The 23,741-nt window shown below is 37.7% G+C and overlaps 1 protein-coding gene across 1 annotated transcript in view; it reads right to left on the bottom strand.

Annotated features, from left to right (window-relative positions):
* Positions 1 to 22,919, bottom strand: part of elmo2 (engulfment and cell motility 2) — a 34,393-nt gene extending 11,474 nt beyond the window's left edge. The window contains exons 1-13 of the mRNA XM_059537664.1: positions 22,675 to 22,919; positions 18,370 to 18,461; positions 18,059 to 18,099; positions 14,985 to 15,057; positions 14,809 to 14,859; positions 14,559 to 14,728; positions 14,173 to 14,272; positions 12,375 to 12,526; positions 5,767 to 5,845; positions 5,189 to 5,239; positions 3,415 to 3,537; positions 2,479 to 2,598; positions 223 to 327 (exon numbers count right to left, since the gene is read on the bottom strand). Of these exons, the coding sequence (XP_059393647.1) occupies positions 223 to 327; positions 2,479 to 2,598; positions 3,415 to 3,537; positions 5,189 to 5,239; positions 5,767 to 5,845; positions 12,375 to 12,526; positions 14,173 to 14,272; positions 14,559 to 14,728; positions 14,809 to 14,859; positions 14,985 to 15,057; positions 18,059 to 18,099; positions 18,370 to 18,456 (1,152 nt within the window). The 5' untranslated portion in view covers positions 18,457 to 18,461; positions 22,675 to 22,919. The remainder of the gene's footprint in view (positions 1 to 222; positions 328 to 2,478; positions 2,599 to 3,414; positions 3,538 to 5,188; positions 5,240 to 5,766; positions 5,846 to 12,374; positions 12,527 to 14,172; positions 14,273 to 14,558; positions 14,729 to 14,808; positions 14,860 to 14,984; positions 15,058 to 18,058; positions 18,100 to 18,369; positions 18,462 to 22,674) is intronic.
* Between the last annotated feature and the right edge of the window lie 822 nt (positions 22,920 to 23,741).

Raw genomic sequence — 23,741 nt, 5'->3', positions numbered from 1 at the left:
AAAGCGCATGAGCAGCACCACACCACATGTTCCACTGAAAAGAAAGGATAAATAATCAATTAACTTTTGTTCCCATAATAATGTATTATTATTATTGTAGTGTTATTATTATAGCTGACCCTGTTTTACATAATTACGTTTACTCAACATTTACAAAGAGGACACTGTACTTGACAAATTGATTAGAAAACAAAAGAGATGAGAGTGTGTGTGTGTTCTTACTCTAATATATGTGTCCTGATGCACTTTGGCAAGGTAAAGCATGTTGTCTAGTGCCAACATTCCCGGGGGTGTCTGAGTGAAATCCATAGCAGGATTCACAGGATTCTGTGAACAAATCACAATACATATATCAGCACATGGCTATCACAAACCATTATCAAACCATCACCAAATCACATCAACACGTCAACATCACTAATCATCATCAAACCATCGCATCACAAACACGTCATTATGTGACTGTCAGTAATCAGTAATCCTTCTCCCTGCATGTCATGTGCAGGGCTCTGTATATTACACATTTTCAAGGTTTAAATGAAGTCTAGGGACAGCTATACTCCCAAATTATTGCAGGTTTGCACACAAACATGTCATTACGTGACTGTCAGTAATCATCATCTAATCATTACATCACACATATCATCACATGACTATCACCAATCATCATCAAACCTAGGGCTGCACAATTAATCAAATGTCTAATCACGATTACAGTTATGGATGCCACAATTACGTAATCGTTCAAAGAGCCAATTAATCATTCAAAGTGTTATTCTGTGTGCTTAAGATGATTTTGATGAAGATGATTCTTTTTACATGCATGTTATCTTAAGGGTTTTTCCATTTTAAATTTGGTTTTAGTATAACGCTAAAACCAATGCAAAACTGTTTTTCCATTTTAAATTTGGTTTTAGTATAACGCTATAATACCATTCACACACACACACACACACACACATATATATATATATATATATATATATATATATATATATATATATATATATATATATATATATATATGCCTCCAACCCACACTGGACCCACACCAATTTGCCTACGGTAGCAACAGGAGCACAGAGGACGCAGTATGCACAATGCTGCACTCTGTACTCACACACCTGGACAATAACAACACATTGTCGCAGATGTTGTTTGTTGACTTCAGCTCAGCATTTAACACTGTCATTCCCTCCAAGCTGACCACCAAACTTGGAGACCTGGACATCAACACCTCCCCCTGCAACTGGATTATGGACTTTCTGAGCAGCAGACCTCAGCATGTTAGGTCAGGCCACACCTGCTCCACCACCATCACACTCAACACCGGCGTACCCCAGGGCTGTGTGCTGCGCCCATTCCTTTACTCCCTTTACACCCACGACTGCAAGCCTGTGCATGGATCTGACTCCATCATCAAGTTTGCAGATGGCACCACAGTGATTGGCCTCATCACAGAACAACGATGAGACAGTCTACAGGGAAGAGGTACAGCACTTGGCCAAATGGTGCACTGACAATAACCTGCAAAACTAAGACACACCAGCAAGACAAAGGAGCTCATTGTGGACTTCAGGAAGAAGGAAGGAAGCATGCATGATCCCATCCACAATAATGGCATGGTTGTTGAACGTGTCTCCAGCTTCAAGTTCCTGGGAACCACCATCTCGGAGGAACTGTCCTGGGCCTTGGAAATGTAATTGGTTACAGATTCCAAGTTACCGTATTTAAAATGCTTATAGTGTACATACACTTATTATATATTCCATCTGTATAGTATGTTCATAGTACACATATCTGTATATGATGCTGATAGGATTTAAAATCTGTAAATCTGTAAATTATGTCCATAGCCTCATCTGACACTGTATATTCTGTACTTACTGCTTATTGAACTTCCGGTTAGATGCTAACTGCATTTCGTTGCCTTGTACCTTACATGTGCAATGGCAACAAAGTTGAATCTATCTCATCTCATCTCATCTAATATAATATATTTATAATTTAAAGAACAAACCAATCCGATGAATAGTTGACATTTGAGGCTTAATAATATCGAAAATAATATAGACTGTTTTCAGCTTTTTTATTTTCATAATTTCAAAATACAGCATGCAGTTGCATCAAACAATGTTATAAACATCATTCAATGTAAACTGTGATAATCATAATTAATAATCGAAATTACAGTTTCAAGGTAATAGTCGACAGTTGTGATTTTTGCCATAATCGTGCAGCACTAATCGAACCATCACACACATCAGCACATCTCCATCATTGATCACCATGAACACATTAAACACATCATCACATCACTATCACCAAATATCAATCCATCATATCACATTAGCACATCACCATCACCGATCATCATTAAATCACACACATCAGCACATTACTATCACTGAATCATAATTTAATCATTACATTTTTTTTTATCACAGATTATAACATAAGCACACACACATCACTTACAGTAAAGCCCAGCATCTTGTAGTCTTTAGTGTAGATGGCTTTCCTCTTTTCTGTTCCACTGGGATCATTGTCTCCATCAAATGCGATTCGTCTGAGTTCAAAGATGATATCTCTTTGTGTCTAAATATAAGAGATTTAAAGATATAACAAGAATATTAAAGATGCAAGCAGCGATGAAAAGGCCCTCACACCCGGTGGCTTTAGGAAAACAGCTAATGTTGGGCAAAATTTATTTAAAGTGATAAATATAAGAGGAATATGTCAGTCATTTGACAGCTATAAGAGTAACTGAATGTTGGTGTGTAGATGTCTTCCGACCAGGACTTAGAAAGGCTTTCGAAAGGATTTCGAAATAAGCCAACAGGAGACTTTTGTTAAAGTAAGTAAATTTTGTTCCTGCATTTCATCCGCCTACACAACTTCTGCGTACCACAGTCAGCGGAAGTGAGAAAAAGGTGCTAATTACATGTATAATATGAATATTTGTCTTACAAAAATGCATGGATTCACTACAGGAGGCCTTTATTCCCCCCCTGGTGCCATGTGAAGGCTTACCCCCATTGAAAGCCTTGGAGGGGCAAGGACAATTTGTAATATAACTCTGACTGGATTCTTCTGAAAGAAGAAAGTCACATACAGTACACCTAAGATGCTTTAAGGTTGAGTAAAACACATGCTAATTTTAATTTTTGGGTGAACTAACCCTTTTAATGTCGTTGTTTTATCTTTGTTTTATGTGGCCGGCTGCATTGACTCCATGCAAAAAAAACAAACAAAAAAAACACAAAAAAAAAAATTATCTATTGATGTTTCACTCTGCAAATACTTAACACTTTTGCTCTGCATTAATTTCTGTCAACCCAATAAATACAGTTTTTAAATTGAAGCATACATTGTGTTTCTCTCTCTAAATTAAAGCAATTGTCATTCACTTGCCAGGTCATTTGGGTCCATTTTGGTCATCATGCGTTCTTCCAGAAGGTTGAAGGTCAAAACCTGAAGCACGTACAGCTGATGTGCCATTTCAGCTTTTACCGGTCGATTCCCTCGGATGATGTGCTAGAAGGCAAGTTTAAAAAGACAGACTATCAATGCTGTTACTGGCAGGGGTGTTTCCTAAAACAACACTCATTATCACACGTCTCCTGAAGAACTATAAAATGAAGAAAGAAAACAGATCTGATCTGTATACCATCAAAAGGTGCTCATTGAGAATTGATGAAAAAAATTAATAAATGTTACAATTTACTAAAAAGCATGCAGTGAAACATTAGCCATGAAAAGCTGTGGCCATAATTTTTGTTTCAGACCGGGTTTCCGCATCACACATAACATTTACAGGAGGAGAGCATTTAAATGAATCATACAAGGTGATTTACAAAGGCTTCCTCTGGTCAATTTACTGGTATTTGTGGTCATTATTTAACACCCAAAAAACCTGTCTTGACCTATTCTGCAACAGTATTGTTAGTGAGTCACCTGCATTTGATTATCATCACCACGTTCTTTAATTTGCTCATTGTCAGTAGATCAGAACTTTCCACTCTCATCCACGCTTATAGGGGATAATAGCACTTTCACAATAATATATCGCTCTGTTTAGTAAAATCTGGCCCAGTAGACATTTGTTATTACATAGTCAACTATAGGGTTAGGATTAGCATTAGTGTTAGCTGCTTGTAATCATGCATTATTTACTGTTACTGCTATATTAAGTACAGGATATTTTAAACTAAAGTGTTTTCAATTACTGCAATGTTCAATTGATTTTACAAAAGAATTGCAACAATTGCAAAAAAAAAAAAAAAAAAAACTTTGTGATTGGCCAACTTTTGACACTGGTGTAAGGCAAAGCAACTATCATCACTTGTGATATACAGTACAGACCAAAAGTTTGGACACACCTTCTCATTCAGAGAGTTTTCTTTATTTTCATGACTATGAAAATTGTAGAGTCACACTAAAGGCATCGAGGGCTATTTGACCAAGAAGGAGAGTGATGGGGTGCTGCGCCAGATGACCTGGCCTCCACAGTCACCGGACCTGAACCCAATCCAGATGGTTTAGGGGTGAGCTGGACCGCAGACAGAAGGCAAAAGGGCCAACAAGTGCTAAGCATCTCTCGGGGAACTCCTTCAAGACTGTTGGAAGACCATTTCAGGTGACTACCTCTTGAAGCTCATCAAGAGAATGCCAAGAGTGTGCAAAGCAGTAATCAAAGCAAAAGGTGGCTACTTTGAAGAACCTACAATATGACATATTTTCAGTTGTTTCACACTTTTTTGTTATGTATATAATTCCATATATAATTCCACATGAAAATAAAAAAAACTCTTTGAATGAGAAGGTGTGTCCAAACTTTTGGTCTGTACTGTATATTGTGATTAATAGAGACTATTATGATTAACTCTATTATGAATAACTAAACTAATAAACAATCATATTTCTTGAAAGGTTTAGCAGAATATGAAAAAAATGCATGCACAGAATTCCCCATTGCTTCATTAGATCTTTCCGCCTGCTGTTTGCTGGATTTGTCACAGGTGAAATCACAGCTGATGTACACCATCACTTTTGGACCTGTGTGCTCTGAATCTGCAGTTCTTTATTAGCAGAAACATTTAGCAACTCTGTCTGAAAGTGTTTAGCAAGTAATAGAATACCAGTAACAAAGGTAATCTGATGGCATTATACATGGATTTACACTTACATTGAGTATGATGCCACGGAGGTGTTTCTGAGCCAGTGTACTCGCCATCTCCTGCCATAAACACACACACACACACACACACATCAGCTGGTCTGTGAATGTCTGAACCAGACTATCACCACAAACACACAGCACAGACAGAACCACGGCAACAAATACAAACAACAAACTATGGAGTTTTGAGAGCATCCTACAAATTAATTGATGAAGAAAGTCACATTGTTTCATTCCTGAATGCACCTCATTTTTTGAACAAATATGGACTGTAATATCAGAACTAATTAAATGCTGCTTGATCAATAAGATATGAGGACTGTTGTATACAAAAAGAATAAGCAACTATACTTTGGTTTTTGCTATTTCTTTGTGTGACAGTTTCCTACACTTCTGTTTTTTGCTGTTTGAAATGTCAATGTCCAACTATTATAAACTTTCCCTCACAGATTCACTGAATGCTACAAATCTGTGTTACTTTTACATGTTAGATCTGCTACACTTGTGAATGATGGTCTTGGAACACATCGCTCAGGTTTGTGTCATTCCTGATATGATTGGACTTGGTTTGTGTGTGTGTTCACCTGGCGTCTGTCCTCTGGGGTTTTGAGGAACAGGGCGTTGATGAGGGCAATGGCATACGTCTGGATCTCCTGATTGGACCTGCAGGGATGGTTATACACACACACACACACACACACACACAGTTAGAGGTATCTTGCTCTTGAATTCCAACACTTCTGGACTCTAGACCATATGTCACTTTCACATGTCTCCAGCCGACTGGAGCTCGAGCTCAGGAGACGAGAGGGCCACGTTCAACCGGCATCACCACCACCATTGCTGGAGGTACAATACAATTTTGAGTGATGAGCTCTCAAGTGAAATTATTAAAAGGGTCATGAAATAAGAGAATAAAAATATTATATTGATATTTACCCATAGGATGTTACCCTACAACTCCTCAGTTAAAATATGAATGATTGCTTTCTACCCTTCTGAAACGCCTAGATTTGAAATCAAATACTTAACAAGCGTCATTGTTGTATGTAATCAAGCAGGAGTGTTCTGAACAACTCCTGACTGTTTATCAAAAACTCTAATAGGCAGGGACATGACGAAGAAAGATAGAGGCGTAATGAAAGAAACAAAATGGCAACCAGGAATACAGAGATCAAGAACAAAGCAAACAGGAACAACAGCAACCTTTACATACCACAACTGACAAAGCAACAAGGGAAACACAAGGGCTATAGGAGCCCGACGGATATATTGTTTTGCCGATATTATCAGCCGATATGAGCCTGTCGCCGATATATCGGTATCCGATATATCAGCTAATATGATAAAAAAAATAAAAATTAAAGAAAATATAACGCAGATAAAAAGCTTGAAATGGTGTGCTCCATTGTTTGCCGCTGGCAACTTGAATGAAACACTTTAAAGCTATGGAAAACCACTGAAACTTTGAACAGCCACATCTCCATAATGGCGCTGCGAATCCACACCTAATTTTGGGTATCCCTTCAGCTCTTTTTTATTTTTGCTAACGGCCCTCTTTTGAATGAGGCAAGTTCGCGAGACAGTGACACCAGTCAACACTTCTTACTTCAGTAAGGAGGTCTCTTGTTTAGGCAGCAGGATAAATGCGTTGTCTTGTAAGTGCCTTGCGAAGTGGACTTCACATGGAATTACACCATGATTCCAGTTCCATGGGAACATACATGTTACATTCAAAGGTCTCAAAATGTGCAAGACGTGAATTCATATTGTTCTTATTTACAGAGAAAAATATGTCACACTTCACACTTCTAGTAGCCTAAGTTTCGTCTGTTTGAAGACAGAAGCTCAAATCTGTGAATGAATATTCTTTAGTGAAATAAACTTCAATGGAATAAAGTTGGATGGAATATACTATATATAATACCAGTCAAATGTTTGGACACACGAATGGGAAAGAGTTCAAACTTCTGACTGGTACTGTACTATAATATAGTTGTTAAATGGATCGTAGTGGATCCTTGATCCTTACGGATCCAACTCCCATGGTTTGGCATGCATGTGATCCGCGGATTAATTGCAAAATTTAACCATAATAGAATATAAGTTTATCATTTGTTCATATTTACAAAAGCAAGCGAATTTTAAACAATTACACAGAGAGAAAAGGCAAAGTGGAACTCAATTCGTTACTCGCACGCTGTTCTCTAGGCACACTGCCGCACACACGAAGGGCGCATATGCATTTCAGATGGTCCGCGAACACCGAACTGAATCCTCTTCTGAATCCTCTGAACAGACACATACACATAAAATTATTACTTGACTCCTGAACGAGTCAATGTTTCGCTCATTATCTGGCTCGGCTCGGTGTTCATCTTCAGTTCTCTCTTCACAGCAGTTCAGTCAGTGTACTGTTTGAGTAAATTAATTACTCCGGGATATTGGTTTGTTTGAACTCAGAGGGAGTGTCAGACACATTAAAAAAGTTAACAGCTTAAGTCATTTGTGGATTAATGTTTATTGGAGACGTGAACCGTTTAAAATGATTCAGTTCGATTTGGTGAACTGGTTCAAGAAGATCCGGTTACATCGAGTGATTCGTTCGTGAACTGGATATCACAAACTGCTTTGTTTTGAACTCTCTCACAACAGACACGGAAGAGAAGACAATGCTGAATTAAGTCGTAGTTTTTGTTATTTTTGGACCAAAATGTATTTTCGATGCATTTTTCTCTGATGTCACATGGACTACTTTGAAGATGTTTTTCTTACCTTTCTGGACATGGACAGTAGACCGTACACACAGCTTCAATGGAGGGACTGAGAGCTCTCGGACTAAATCTAAAATATCTTAAACTGTGTTCTGAAGATAAAGGTCTCACTGGTTTGGAACGACATGAGAGTGAGTTATTAATTACATAATTTTGATTATTGGGTGAACTACCCCTTTAAGTATTATTAGTATACGCTTGCAATATCAACAAAACTTAAAAACAAAGCAATAACAACAAAGAAGAATACAATGCGACACAGCTTAATCCAGCGGAGGATCTCATTCTGATTTGTCTTTTAATTTTTACTTATATTAGTGCTATTGTGACATAAACTTGTACACCTTCATTTATTAAACTTTTGACCAAACTATAATGCCAGACTAAAAAAAGTGAAATCAACTGCAACATTTTTAAAACAGATGCAACCTTTCATTGCATCTAAATGTTGTAGGACTCATCTGCATTTTAGCTTGCATTATCCAGTGATTTATTAATGGTCATACTGATGCGCAAAATATGATTTTTACTTCTTATTTTTTAACGCTACATTTGTAATTTGAGTAACGTCATTTTATTGACTTTAGTAATGTAAACAAATGACATAAATGTAAAATGTAATACTTTACATTAATGTGTTACCAGAAAAGTAATTAGAATATAGTAACACATTAGATCCAACTCTGACCCTCCTGATAATCAAAATGACAAGAAAAATTACAAACTGAAACAAAACAGCAAACATGAAGTATCCCTTTTGAAAATGAACCATAATTTTGCTACACTAACCAAAGTTTAACCATGGTATTTGTAGTGGAACTGTGGTTATACAAATGGTAATCAATTTGCCAAAAAAAAAACATGGCTACTACAATAATGCAAGGGTTGATTTTCAAAAAGGATAAGAAAACACCACAAACAGGGAGCATGAAATGCAGATGTTTTTCTGTCAGTGGATGTAAAGAAACTGTACCTCCAAAATCTTTGAATGACCATCCTAGCATTATAAATGCATGGCTGAAGTTTATTTTTAATGACACTCCTGAGCAGTTTCACCACTCACTGTTTCCTGAATTATCATTACACATGCTGCCACTTTTCAAACATCTGTTATTGAAAGATACAGCAGTGCCATGCATTTTGTCCTCAGAGGACATGCAGTACATTTAACACTTTTAACCCTTAAGGCGCAAGGGTTTTTTGGAAAAAAATGTGTATTTTGACATCAAGATTTCAAAAGCTTGTGGCTTAAAAGGGCTTAAAGATAGAGATCTACTGTCAATTAGAAAAATGTTTTAATCTAATCTCATCTAATTTGCATATTATGACCTCACCAGGGGCGGCCATCTCGAATTTCATAATATTCAGGAAATATTAGATAGTGAATTGATGTTTGAACATATTTGCATGTTTTTGTGTGTGTGTCTTTTTTATCCTCATTCCAAATTATCAGAAAAAAGGAAGCCAACAATAAAACAGGAGAAAGTATTAAATTATTACTATATTACTACACTATATAGTAGTAAAACACATTAGCCTACTTTTTTACTTTTTGATCAGTTCATCAGTAATATTCAGGAAATAATAGATATTGAAGGGATGTTTGAACTTATTTGCAAGGTTTTTTGTATTTGATCGTTGTTGTTGTTATTTGTTGTTGTTGTTTTTTTTTTGTCTTTTTATTCTCATTCCAAATGATCAGAAAAAAAAAACGAGAACAGTAGTACATTATTACTATATTACTGTGCCATAGTAAAATACATGTACCTATTTTTTGATCAGTTGACCAGCTGTCTGCCCAATCAGGTATCTATGTGACAGTTCGTAGTTTTTGAGAGTATGGTTCCTCTCATTCATTGCATGACACAGCACAGAGCGCACCTTCTCCACACAGACTGCACCTGTACTGTCTGCCGGCCGCGCATTAGAGCGTGCGCGATCAGCAACAGCTCTCCTATGGACACTATGAACACGTTCACCTCTGCCACCCGCATCCCCGTTGAGCAAAGTGTAGAAATGATCGCTTGTTTGTGCTTCGTGAACACCCTCGCCTTGCACGGCGGCACCATTTCGCTGCAAAGATGTACCGCGTAGTGATGGGAAGTTCGATTCTTTTCCGCGAACCGATTCTTTCGGACGGTTCGATTCAATAAACCGGTTGAAAAAAACGGTTCACCGGTTCTTTTACGCTCGACGTAATGACGTCATTGGCGATGACGTAATGGCGTCACGTCTATCAAACATTCAAATATATAAAGTCAGTAATCATAACTTTAGTCAGTTTAAAACCTCATAATCATGAAAAGTTTACAATTAAGTTTTGCAACAACGCACCCAAATACAGTAACAGCAATAATGTGCATATGAGGATTTAAGTCTTGAAGATATAAAGTAAATAAATTAGGTGTCATCAGCGCAGAAACCACTATACATAAACCATTGCGATGTATTTGTTATTAAATTAACTTACATTTCGCCAGAATGCCCCTTCATTCAAGTCCTCGGTTTACCCGCGCTCATAACATTAGCACAGAATCAGTTCAGAATCAAATACCAAAAGAATCAGTTCGTTTCAGACGCGCTGTGAGTCAGTCGGCTTCACGCTGAATCACGCATGCGCAGTATCATCAGCTCCTCGGTTCTCAAAACGGACACGTCCGAAAGAAACTGTTTTGGTTCAGTGTACTGATGATCCGAAAACCGATGCAACCGGTTCTTGACTCGAGAACGAGAATCGCTCTAACCGGCACGTGCTGCAGTTCAGTATCATCAGCTGCTCTACTCGTGTTCATGTTCTGTTTACTACAAACTCAATATGTGAATGTGTCATCATTAACTATAAATACAGTACACATATTTCATAAATCATCCCTTATTCCTATTAAACATAGAGTCTTTAGAGTTCTTAATTATTGTCCAACTTCCCTGAAACCCCCTCTGGCCTATACATAATCTACAAAATACAGATTAGAAACATTCATCTTAAAAAAAAAAAAAAATAATAATAAAACTGTATATAGATCTTTTATCACACTTTCCAAAATACTTTACACGCATGCGCAGTAGCATCAGTTCATCGGTTCTCAAATCGGACGCGTCCGAAAGAAACGGTTTTCGTTCAGTGTACTGGTGATCCGAAAACCGATGCAACCGGTTCTTGACTCGAGAACGAGAATCAGCTCATCAGTTCTCAAATCGGACGCGTCCGACAGAAACGGTTCTCAGTTCAGTGTACTGGTGATCCAAAAACCGATGCAACCGGCTCTTGACTCGAGAACGAGAACTGCTCCAGCAGAGGGCGTGTTCGTTCGTCATCTGGCTCGGCTCGTGTTCATCTTGATCTTCAGTTCGGTCTACACAGCAGTTCAGTCAGTGTACTGTTTGAGTAAATGAATTACTCCGGGATATTGGTTTATTCTGACTCAGAGGGAGTGTCAGTCACGTTAAAAAAGTTAACATCTTAAGTAATTTGTGGATTAATGCTTATTGGAGACGTGAACAGTTTCAAACGATTCAGTTCGATTTGGTGAACTGGTTCAACCGGTTCACTAAGAAGAGCCGGTTAAATTGAACGATTCGTTCACGAATCGGACATCACTAGTACCGCGAGAAGCGCGATTATTAGACGGCCGATCCTCATTTCCAAAAGGCAAATATTCCCCTTCAGAGTCAGAATCGGCGAACAACATTTGCAACACATCCTTGCGGTACAACTTTGTATTAGCCATCTGGCGATTTTCTCTCATAAATCTCACCATTTACACTCACGCTATGAAATGAATTGCTTCCGCATCAATGACATGAGAGCTCACTTGCTCTGCTTTTTCCTCGAATACTTTGAACAGAAACATGATGTAATGTTGGTCTAGAATCAAAGTACTACATGTCTGCCATCTAGTGGAAGGGAATACAAATGAGATATTACACCATATAAGGAACTACAGTCTATTTTATTAAGGATGACGTCTTGTCGCAATTTTGCGACTTTGGCGCTTATAGGGTTAAGACACCAAGAGCATTATTGTATGTGTGTTGCTAATAAAATCGGTAGATACCAACACATGAGAAGTAATAAAAGCACTTTTAAAACAATATGCTAAGAGTTCAGCAATTATGCAAGCTGAAACAGACTGTTGCAGGTGTTTTTCTTCTGTCTCGGGCTCAAACACACACGGCTCTCTCACAGTGCTTGCCATCTCATGTATCAAAGCACACGATACTAACATTGAGAAACTAATCTGAAAATCATGACCCCTTTAACTGTCATGTGATGTTTTACTCTAGGTGTCCAGTCACACACGTGGCCCTGTCCTCCTGTCAGTACGTGAGTGTGTGTGTGTGTGTGTGTGCGTGCAAGAGAGGCACGTGACCTGCGCTGCGGTGAGTGTGTGCGTGTGTGTGTGCGTGTATGTGCTCACACTTGCAGGTGTGCGATGAGCTGTGCCACAGTGGTCTCCTGGGCCACCCGCTGGTACAGGGTGTGGCTGTTCAGCACCATGCTCTCCAGGATGGCCAGTGAGCGCTGCAGAATGGACACGTCCACCATGGGCTGGTTCACGTATCCTGAGATCTGTCACACACCACACCTCAATCCCATCACTGACATCATCATTCACCACATCAGCTGCAATCTCCCAGACAATCCAACTGAACACTGACAACTAATTCATTTGATCGAGAATACATAACAAAAAAATATATATTATTACAATGTAAAACAGCTGTTTTCTATGTGAATATCAGCCTAACCTAAAATAAGTGCTGTCAAATGAGAAATCGTGATTAATCGCATCCAAAATATAAGCTCCTCGTTGCAAATTTTGCACAGTGTTCAGGAATGTACAATTTAAGTTTCAACTGGGAACATCTGCACTCCCCCACTTTACATATTCTGCACAAATGTAGAGTTAATGTTCATGTTTATTTTGTATTTTTTTCTCTCTCTGCTCTTATTGTATAGCTTTTATTTGTCTTATTTTAAAATGGCTTATCTCATTATTCTATTATTTATTTTAGTTTTTCTTTTGTCTTTGTCAAGCACCAATTTACCAAGACCGATGCCTTGTGCATGTACACATACAGTACTTGGCAATAAACGTGACTCTGATTCTGATAATATATCTGTGCGTACTGTGTCTGTTTATTATGTATATTTAAATACACACACATACAGTATATATTTTGAAAAATTTACATGTATATATTTATATTCATAAAATTATATTATATATAAATATATTTAATATCTAAACATAAACATAAGCATTTTATATATACATATGAAATACACACACTACGCACAGATAAATTGTTAACAATAACCATATATTTTTTATGCTATTATCGCTATTGAGTGGTGTGATGCGCAGCTGTATATTCTTCATATGTCTTCAGTGTCACATGATCTTCAGAAATCATGAAAATATGATGATTTACTGCTCAATAAACATTTCTGATTATTATCAATGTAAAAAAAATCATGAAAACTGTGATACATTTTATTTTTTCAGGATTCACAGATGAATAGAAAGTTTAAAAGAAGAGCATTTATTTGAAATAGAAATCTAACTGTAACATTATAAATGTCTTTACTGGTACATTTGATCAATTTAGTGTATCCTTGCTGAATAAAGTGTTAGTGGCTATAAAAAATTATTGTACTGATACCAAATTTGAATGGTAGTGTATGTGCAAATTATTAGAGGAACGGACTTATTAACTAGATTCAGATTGCATACATTGATCGTGAACTTTAACTACAGCAGCAGCACTTATCCCTGAACCCCCATTATGCATCAGACAATCATCTAGAAGATACTTTTTCCAATGCAAAAGGTCAATTAAAACGCTGGATGTATTCAGTTAACCCTTTAACTGTCACCCTGTCCCCTGTACGGGACGCCTACATTTACTTCACTATATTACAATGAAATCTAATCTAGACAAACTATATATCATCAGAACTTATTTATTAACTGAAAACTTAAAATCTCAAAATTCATCCTTTAAAACCCGTTTTAAAATCAGACCTGTGAGTGACAGTTAAGGGGTTAAATCCTAGAATAATGCATGTATTGAAGAAACACACATAGAAGACAAGTTTACAATTTTCAGAGATGGAATTCCAGTAAAAGTCAACATTTTTGTTTTTTAATCAAAGCGGTTGAGAAAGGCTACTTTAGAAAGAGACAGAGCTGTTAAATGTGTTTTACTTGCCTGTTTGATGAAGGACACAGAAATCAGATCCCAGGACACGATGCCATGATCCATGAGCTCCAGAAACGCTGTGAGAGTGAAGGCCAACATCTCTCCAAAACTGCAGACATAAATGACAAATCACTCTACAGCAGCATCCCAACACACGTGTCTGAAACACACAGACTGCCACAGATATGCCACGGGTCCCTAATTTCCACTATAAGGTAACAAATAATTACAGGCAAAATTTGAAACAATAAAACATGTATTTATCATTTTCCATTTCACTTCAATTAGATTCGTAAACAAGTAATGATGCTGAAAATTCAGATTTGATTCATAGGAATAAATTACATTTTACAATAAATTCACACAGAAAACCCAAAAGTGTGGAGGACTCGTACTGTGTGCCGCTCTCCACCAGCCGTGCGAGAGTCGCCAGGCCTTCCATGTTGATGAACTCGGTGGCGAACGTGGGGTCAGCGGAGAGTTTGGCCAGCTCTTTCAGAGCCTCCAGACGCGCGTCAATCCCATGAGACTGGATGCGCTCCAGCAGCTGTCGAGCCGCTCGCATCTAACACCACAAAACACCACACACCGGTTAGGCCTACAGCGAGTCTACACACTGATCCTCATCTCAAGACTCAGACTTACAGGAGAGATGGCCAGTCTGAGGATGGTGCCGTTTTTAATTTCACCGCGGCTCTGAAACACACAGACAAACAACTGCAACACCTCACTATTTGAGCTTTGGGTGTCTGTATACAGTAGATCGGGCTTCATGAACATAAGACGAGTATCATGAGGATCTCTGTGAGCGAGCGTCTGACCTGTTCAGTGATGTAGTGCTGCGGCCCGTCAGCGTAACGCAGGGCGAACTGCTCTGAACCCGACAGAGACCATCTACAACAAACACACGAGCCCTTCAGGAAACCCACACTGACAGCTTTCCAATGATGACATAGAATAATTAGGGATGTAACGATTCGATTCACGATTTCGATGTCACGATTCGATTCAAATTATGAATCAAATTTATAAAGTGAAAGTGAAGTGACATTCAGCCAAGTATGTTGACCCATACTCAGAATTTGTGCTCTGCATTTAACCCATCCGAAATGCACACACACAGAGCAGTGAACACACACACACACTGTGAGCACACACCCGGAGCAGTGGGCAGCCATTTATGCTGCGGCGCCCGGGGAGCAGTTGGGGGTTCGATGCCTTGCTCAAGGGCACCTAAGTCGTGGTATTGAAGGTGGAGAGAGAACTGTACATGCACTCCCCCCACCGACAATTCCTGCCGGCCCGGGACTCGAATTCACAACCTTTCGATTGCAAGTCTGACTCTCTAACCATTAGGCCACGACTTCCCTTGAATAAAACATCTGCTAAATAACAAAATTATAATAGAACGTTAATGCAAATAACAAAACTAAATTGAAAATTTGAAACAAGCCCCAAATCAAATAAATAACACAAATAAAATAAATCTCGTCATATAAACAAAACAAGGTTTTGTCTGTGCTCTTTCCATTTAAAATTAGAGGCAACCACTGCATTTTAATCACGATCCAAACAAAGATGCTGCATGCATGAGCAGTTTTACATTTAAATTAGTTTCAAAATTCTGAAGCAAAAATAGAATGGTTTGATTTCAGTTTTGTGAAACTATACGAAAAAATATCTGCATGAAACATTTTCAGTGTCAGATTCACTCTCTGCCAGCAGGTGGCGCTTAAAGCGTTTCCTTGGTTACCGCTGTAAACAAAGCAGGCTGCACTTATGAACTTTAATATGCTTCATACAAAATAAATACCATCTAAACTTTTCTAAAGACAGTAAGTTCCCCTCAGACACACACTGATATAAACTCCTACCCCTACATGAATCATGATTTGTTCAGCATCTTAACCGATCTGAATCATCATATATTTGAATCAATTTTCAACCGGCTCGCGGTTAATCAATACATTCCTAAAATAATCTTAAACCCTTGAGAGAAAAGTCTTCAACAGCACGTTATAGGACAGAGTTAGACGATTTATTTAAACACATTCAACCATTAAGAAATTACAGTCCTTTTAAGTAAATTTATTGTTTAAATTGACATCACAATTGGCATTCATAAGCTTGGATTTAATTTTATATTAACAATCATTAGAAAACAACATGCTTGATGATTTTGCATTAACAGCATAACAGCGTTTGGAAGATCATTGGAAGCCACAGAATGAAAAAAAATAAGAAAACTACTTTGTGACATTTATCTCAAAATTCAGACTTTACTGTATTCCAGTATTGGTTTATATCACAACATATATGTATTTTCTTTTCTTTCTTTGAATTGTATGAATAATTTGTCCTAAACGACAGTAATAACTAAATTAAAATTAAGTTTTTTATTTGTTTTTGTTTTTGTATCACTGATCTGCCTATTATTTATAAATCTCAGATTAATTATTTATAAACTTAACTATAAACTCTTAAATGTCAGAATAGTCCGTTGAAATGTCAATGACCTTTTTTATTGTTTATTTTGTGGGAAAAATATAAATTCAAAGAAAAAAGTCAGAATTCAGTGTATATCTTGCAATTCTGAGATATATCTCTGATATAAAAAATAAAAAGGGTTATTTTCTTTTGATCTCATAATTTTATAATGAGGAAAAAAAAGTCTCAAATGCCTAATTTATTCCGGGATGAAAATGGGTGTTCATATCATTGTGATTTCTGAAGCAAAATGAAGAGAATGCTTCACATACTTGCACATCTATCTAATGCTTTACTGTACGATGAACAGGACGTTTTTACACTAATTCATTCATTTGATATGAACCGTCTGATCTGATTTGTGTACAACAAGTTACAAATAAACAGAGAAAATTATCTTTGCAGATTAAGCATCATTCATGTACTGTATTATAAACATATTCATTACATAAGGAATAATTGACGACGGGCCATTGAATTATTAGAAAAATAATGCAAACCATGTGCATTACTTCTAATAATTCAATGGCCCGGAGTCAATTAATCTGCTTATACTATGATTAGCACACCTCAATACATCGATCAGTTGATATATTTAAAGAGATTCGTCTGGTTTTTGTACTTAAATCGCTATTGTGAGTAGGGTTATTTCTTCTGCATCTCATCCAACGCCTCTTTTCCAAGTACCAAAACGTCATTTTAAAGCTGGTAATGGAGGCTTGAGACGTTGATAGCATTCTAATGCAGTTATTAATTAAGTTATTAGAAAGAGAGCGAGAGAGACAGAGACACACAGAGAGAGAGAGAGAGCTTGTGTGAATAAGGCTTCCTCTGTGCGTCTCTTAACAGCGCTGTCTCCTCGCTAGTGAGAAATGTCATGTGTGGCCTTTAAGTTGCTACTAGGCAAACTGATAAAATCGTCAGAGCAGCGCTACCCTTTTGTTCAAACTCGTGACCGTTATTGCTGCTTTACTGTGCGAAGTGATATGGAAGTGTAATGCGGTCAGGAGAGCTGCCTGGAACTACGTTCGCCATGTTTCCCAGAAAATAATTACACACGAGCTCAGAACGTTCGTCAGCCAATCAGATTCAAGCATTCAACGGCCCCGTAGTATAATAAAATATAAATCACACCTTAAAATGTGATAGCCTGCAAAAAGTTCTAGCTGATTTAACCTGAATCGACCACAGTTGATATTATTAATATAATATATAAAATATAAACCATTACTGAGACACACTATAATCTCATGAATATCCAGTCACTGAGTGATGTCACAGAAGATGGAGGCTGACAGTGCAGAATGAGTGAAATAACACTAGAGTTATTATAAAGAGAGCGAGTGAGTTGAGCGGAGGTCAGGCTTCAGGTTGTTCAGATGGATTCAGTGTTTAGAGACAGACTTACCCATCACACACTTCCCTAATGATGGACGCCAGCGGCTTCTTCTGCAACACACACACACACACATTACACACTGAATCTCCAACAGCACATAGCTTCTACATACTACAGCAATCACTTTATCTTTAAGTCATTTACTCTATATCAGTATCTGCGTGAGCAATAGTATACTGATGTAAAATATCACCATGACACATTTTCGGAAATGTGTGCTGCCTGTAAGAGGAGGAAAAAAACCTCAGCAGGTCAAACAAAGCAGCAGTTCAACAGCATATGTGTGTTAGTAACCCTAGCCCATGAGTGGGGAACAGTACCTGGTCAAATTCAATGAGCTGAGCATTTGCACCGGGCCACTCGATGGCCACCTTCACGATGTCTGATGGAGGCGGCATGACAGGCATCGGCCCTGACAGTGAAAACACAGCCCATCAGCTCACATATGGCATTCTTCATCACAACATATTTACACGGCACGAGAGCTGCACGAGACTGAGATGAGAGGCTGATGTTTTCTAGTAGCTGCAGCTCTCTGCTCTCCCATTGATAGTCAACGCATCACTTCCCTGCTCATTTGCATATCTGTCACTTCTCCAGCGGTCAGAAACTGAATGGCGTCCGGTGGCTTTGTGTCAGTGTGAACGGCGCTCGTATCAGTATGCCACACACTCGCTCCAGAAGTCAATGAATTCGACGTGTTTTCTTACAGAAATGCAAACAGATTTCCAGTTCTAGCAAGGATGAATATCCATCTATAACTTTGAGTCTTTATCTGTCTTTATTTAAACACTTTTTGTGTCATGAGCTGACAAAATGAAATGTAATTTTTTCATTGCAAGTGTAAAAATTCTGGTGTGACAAAAAAAAAAAAGATTATAATTACAGAAAGAGCAATTGTATTTCAGCTCAATATTGTTCTTAAACAGGGGCGGACTGGCCATCTGGACGTTCTGGAGAAGTCGGCCTGCTGGTTCATCTTCAAAGAAAAAGTATCAGATAAAGTGACATTGACAGCTGACAAAATGGGCGCCAATGCAATCTATTTTTGCTTATAAGAAACCGAAACTGCCATATACAGCCCACAATGTCTTTAGTACACCCACTGTATCATTTTAGACTCGAATGATCAATTTTAAAATATTTGAAATGTAAGTCACGTAAAGAGTGCTTTCAGTTTAATGTTATCTCCAACCAGTAGAGGTCGCTGTATTAATTTCAATATAGTATGACGTGCACTCTAATGTAAACATTCACTAACATTAGCAAATAATAAATGAAAAACTGACCATGAAAACAGCATTTTTTTCAGTCAAGATGGTAAACAGATTATCTTTTAACCAAGTTCAAGGGGATATTTATATGTCGGAGTGTTCAGAAATCTGTTATTTAAAGGGATAGTTCACCCAAAAATCAAAATTATGTCATTAATAACTCACCCTCATGTCGTTCCAAACCAATAAGACCTCCATTTATCTTCGGAAGACAGTTTAAGATATTTTAGATTTAGTCCCAGAGCTATCCCTTTAAATTGTCATAACACTACTACGCACAAACAACAGGGACGCCAGAGTTGCACTTGGCTCAAATTTCAAAGGTAAACTGCATTGTCAACAAAAGATTTTTGCCAAATGCATGACAGAAATGTTTGCACTGAACTATGTTCTTATGGTTTCTGCAGGTCCTTAAAAAGTTTTCAGTTAAATGCTTTAAATTTAAGGCCATGTAATAAACTCTAAAATGATACAAAGTCTTAATTATAAGAGGTCTTAAATTTGGGGACAGAAAGACAAAAATTGCAATATAGATTAGTATGTAGATTAAACTTCAAAATGCTATGATTTCACTGAATAAACTTAAGTGCTGCATGTTTCAAAGTCAGGTGCACTGCTTTGTTCTGCAGTTACCGGGGCATTTTTCTGCAGTTCTGAAAGTGACACCTGCTGGCAGAGAACGAATTTGCTATTTCAATAAGCCCTCTGCTATTTTTGCTACATATTTTAAAATGTGAAACAGTGGTTCAACAGAAAGCTAATGCATTATTAAAATCTAAACAATTAAGACACTAAGATATATTTATGTTATTTAATATAATAATTGTCTAATAATAGCCTAATTATTTAAATTAGTATAATAATTGATACTTTTGATTGATTCCATTTCTTAAAAATTGTTTAAAGGCTGAAATATGAAGTGCGGGTCTTAAAAGGTCTTTAAAGCTCTTAAATTAACCAGTTAATAACTATTTGTTTATTTATTTTATAATATGCCATTTTTAACTGTCCTCTTATGTTATTTGAGAATATTATGTAATAAAAAATAGGACCTCTGTTTGTTGCAAATTTACAGACAATGCAATTGCGATGTTTATTTGTTGTAGTGATATTGCATTACTATCAAAGTTGCCCATCTCTGCTATATAGCCTATGAGCATTATATTAAAATCCCTGGACACCCCTAGTCCGAACGTTCACTGCTATTTATTAATTCACATTGTCTGACATGAATATTCCATTCATTCATAAAGAGACAGCAGCGATTCTACAATGGGTTACATTTGAGAGATAATGAGCTAGAAAATAGAGTAAATGAAATCACCTATAAGGTGAGAAGTCTGATTAACATGACACACACACACACACACACACACACACAGAGAGAGAGAGAGAGAGAGAGAGAGAGAGAGAGAGAGAAAGAGAGAGAGAGAGATGTGAATACTCAAACTGAAGAATTCTGTTGTTTCAGGTTTCTAGATTTTAGGTTTATGCTTTTTGTCATAATATACATTTTGCATTCTGCTCTTTTTCTAACGATTTCAAGTATTTTAGTTCATACAATAATACATTTATTTCAGTCCCCTACTGAAAAAATAAAATTAAATAAAAATAGAAAACATCACATAATTTAGTAATGGTTTTACTGGTTATAATGAAATGGTATTGGTTTTAATGGAAACTGTAATGGTGTCTGTTGGTCTCTACTGGTAATTGGTCACCTTCTGTTGGGGACTTTTGTTAAAACCATTAAATATTAATGTAATATGTCCCCAAAACACACTACATGTTAATTAATCGTTCTAATGGTTAAAATTGATGGTTTGTAGTGGTATTTGTAGTGGAAATCATTAGAATTTCTGTGATGGGTTCTATTGTTTTTGTCAGCAGGGTCACCATGGGTTTTGTGATGATATTTGCCATAAATGCGACAGAATTGCTGTAATATTGTGAGATAGGCAGCGTCTGTTTGTAGTTTTGGTGGGCCTATTTGGGAGAAAATCCAGGGCCGTTTTTCCCTCCCAGTCCGTCCCTGTTCTTAAATATGTTGATTTAATGTTTTAGTGCTTTATCTGCCAAGGAAAGTATGCATATCAGTTTGCATATGGTTTATGAATCTCTTGAGCCAGTTTAATTGTCAGACTCTAGTGAAGTAATTGCAGGGATTCTCAGACAGTAATGTTTTGATAGCGACTGTCAGTTTAATTCTTGACTCAACATTTGACTTCTATTAGGCTACCAAATAGTCACTAAAACAGATTCTGAGTTGGTATTTCTGTCATAAGCTGGGTTTCCTTCACCCTGCTTTTATGCAAAATATTGCCTTAATTCTCAAATAAATAAATAAAACGCTCGCTTTGAGGTGGTGCGAAAAGTGGTTAATGCGAATAATGGAAGATGGAAATGCGTTTTGCGAATAAATACCTTCACGCACATCAAAAAAAAAGGTCATGTGACTGCGCTATGTGATGGTAAATCCTGACTAACCATTGGACCGATCTTGTTGCACAGCATCTGAAATGTTGTTATATGGTCATTTGGAAATGCACGAGCAAAGTCTGTCACAATTGCCTCCCAAAGACTGCGCGTTCCCGAGCAATAAGCGCATTCATTGCGTCTCGTCTGCTCGATCTAAAGGTGCAAGTGATTTTTTAGGTATATAGAAAAAAATATTATATTCAGTAGCTTCTCCTACTTTTCTTAGTGGTGTATAGTGCCATTTTATCAGGAAGTGACGATTTTGTTCTCTTTGACTCGTTGGATGGAAACGGTTTGTTCGTAAATGTTTTGCGCGATATTCCAATTTTGCGCACAAGTTAAATCCTTAACTTTAGATGGAAACCCGACTATAGATGTCTCGCCTAATGTCACAAACAGCCTGACTAGTACAGTCAGTCAGTGTGTGTGTGTGTGTGTGTTTCTCATTTATTTCTTCTTCTTGTAGATGTCACAGCTCCGCTTTAACGCTGTATCTGGAGAGCGCCGGTGTTTGATTGTTACAGTCATGTTCTAGATGAGTTCAGTTCAACACAAATGCGTTTAAACGACACACAATGACACTCAAAGACACTGACGTGACATGGCATACATGAACGTTACTTAACGTGTTCAGGTCGGATAAAGGGCGTCGATACAATGCCAAATAAAATCGCACCACTTTTGGTCGCGATTACACGCGTTTAACTCCGCAGTCATCGCAAAATGCATCGATCACAAAACGTCAAACTGAGAAATCCGCGCAAAATCGTCTGCAGAAATACACGCAGATGGCGTACAAATAAACGAGACACCTGAGAGGGTTTATCGTGTTTATGGTGTGATGTGTCGTTTCAATCAGAGCGATGTTCTTACCCCAAACCGAGCGATAAAACAGCGATGTTGTGCTCGATGTCTGTTCAGATGGAGGCTGATGGGCGGAGTTTACGCCATCACATCTTCTTCTTCATCACCAGCACCACCACACTCTTCATCATGATGCGCTCATTCACCTGTTATAATAAAACTGATCGGAGATCCGCGCTATATAATACAGTACAAGAGAATCAGAGATCTGTCTACCGTTAACTGTAAGCGAATGATTCAGCCCTCCGTCTGATCCCGCCCACACCTCACATCAGCCTATCAGCAGTCGAGCTGCAGTGATCGACGCGATCAAGCCCCGCCCTATGAGTCACTGCAGCAGCAGCAGCATCACTCCTGGACCAGATCTAGTTAACTACTGCTTGACCGGTTAACTCGAGACAGGTGGGTAGACTAGCTGTGAAAGTACTGCAAGTATCAGCACTAATGTTAATAGAGACTCACTTCAGATTCAGATTATAGGAGGTAAAATGGCATTTTGGGTGCAGGTCTGAGGAGAAACTTTTACTTGTACGTTTAATTTAATACGTAGTCATGATACATAGATACATACATGAAGTTTGGTTCAGTGGGTCTGTAGGATGACATCATGACAGTTCAGCAGTTTTCTGAGCGTGACAAAACATGTTCTCTTAATGCTCTCTAGATCTTCATTGTTCTTATAGCCTTTAGTCCTGCAAGTGGTTGTTATGGATACAGCTTCAGCATTTCTCCATTGTCATAGAAACCAATGAATATAACACATAAGACTGGGCATCCGTGTCCTCCAGCATCCTCTCAACTCCACAGAGGAGAATGCATCAACGTCTGATTATAACATTTCTATTCATGATTTCTCTTGGAGTTGAACCCATGAGCTTGGAATTGCAAGCAGCACACACTCTTAAAACACTGAACATCAAATTTCAACTGTGCATTAAGATAATTTCTTATTAAACTTCAGGGTCAATTAAACTTATTAAAATTTAAGGGAACTTCAAGTAAATATTTAAGATAAAATAGGTTTGGCTGCCAAAATGTTTGGGAAAAACATTTAATAATCTTAAGAGTAAAGGTTA

Source organism: Carassius carassius, chromosome 44, assembly GCF_963082965.1.
Source record: "Carassius carassius chromosome 44, fCarCar2.1, whole genome shotgun sequence".
Taxonomy (NCBI): Eukaryota; Metazoa; Chordata; class Actinopteri; order Cypriniformes; family Cyprinidae; genus Carassius; species Carassius carassius.
Note: the sequence above shows the minus strand (reverse complement) of the source record. Positions and strands in the feature narration are given on the sequence as shown.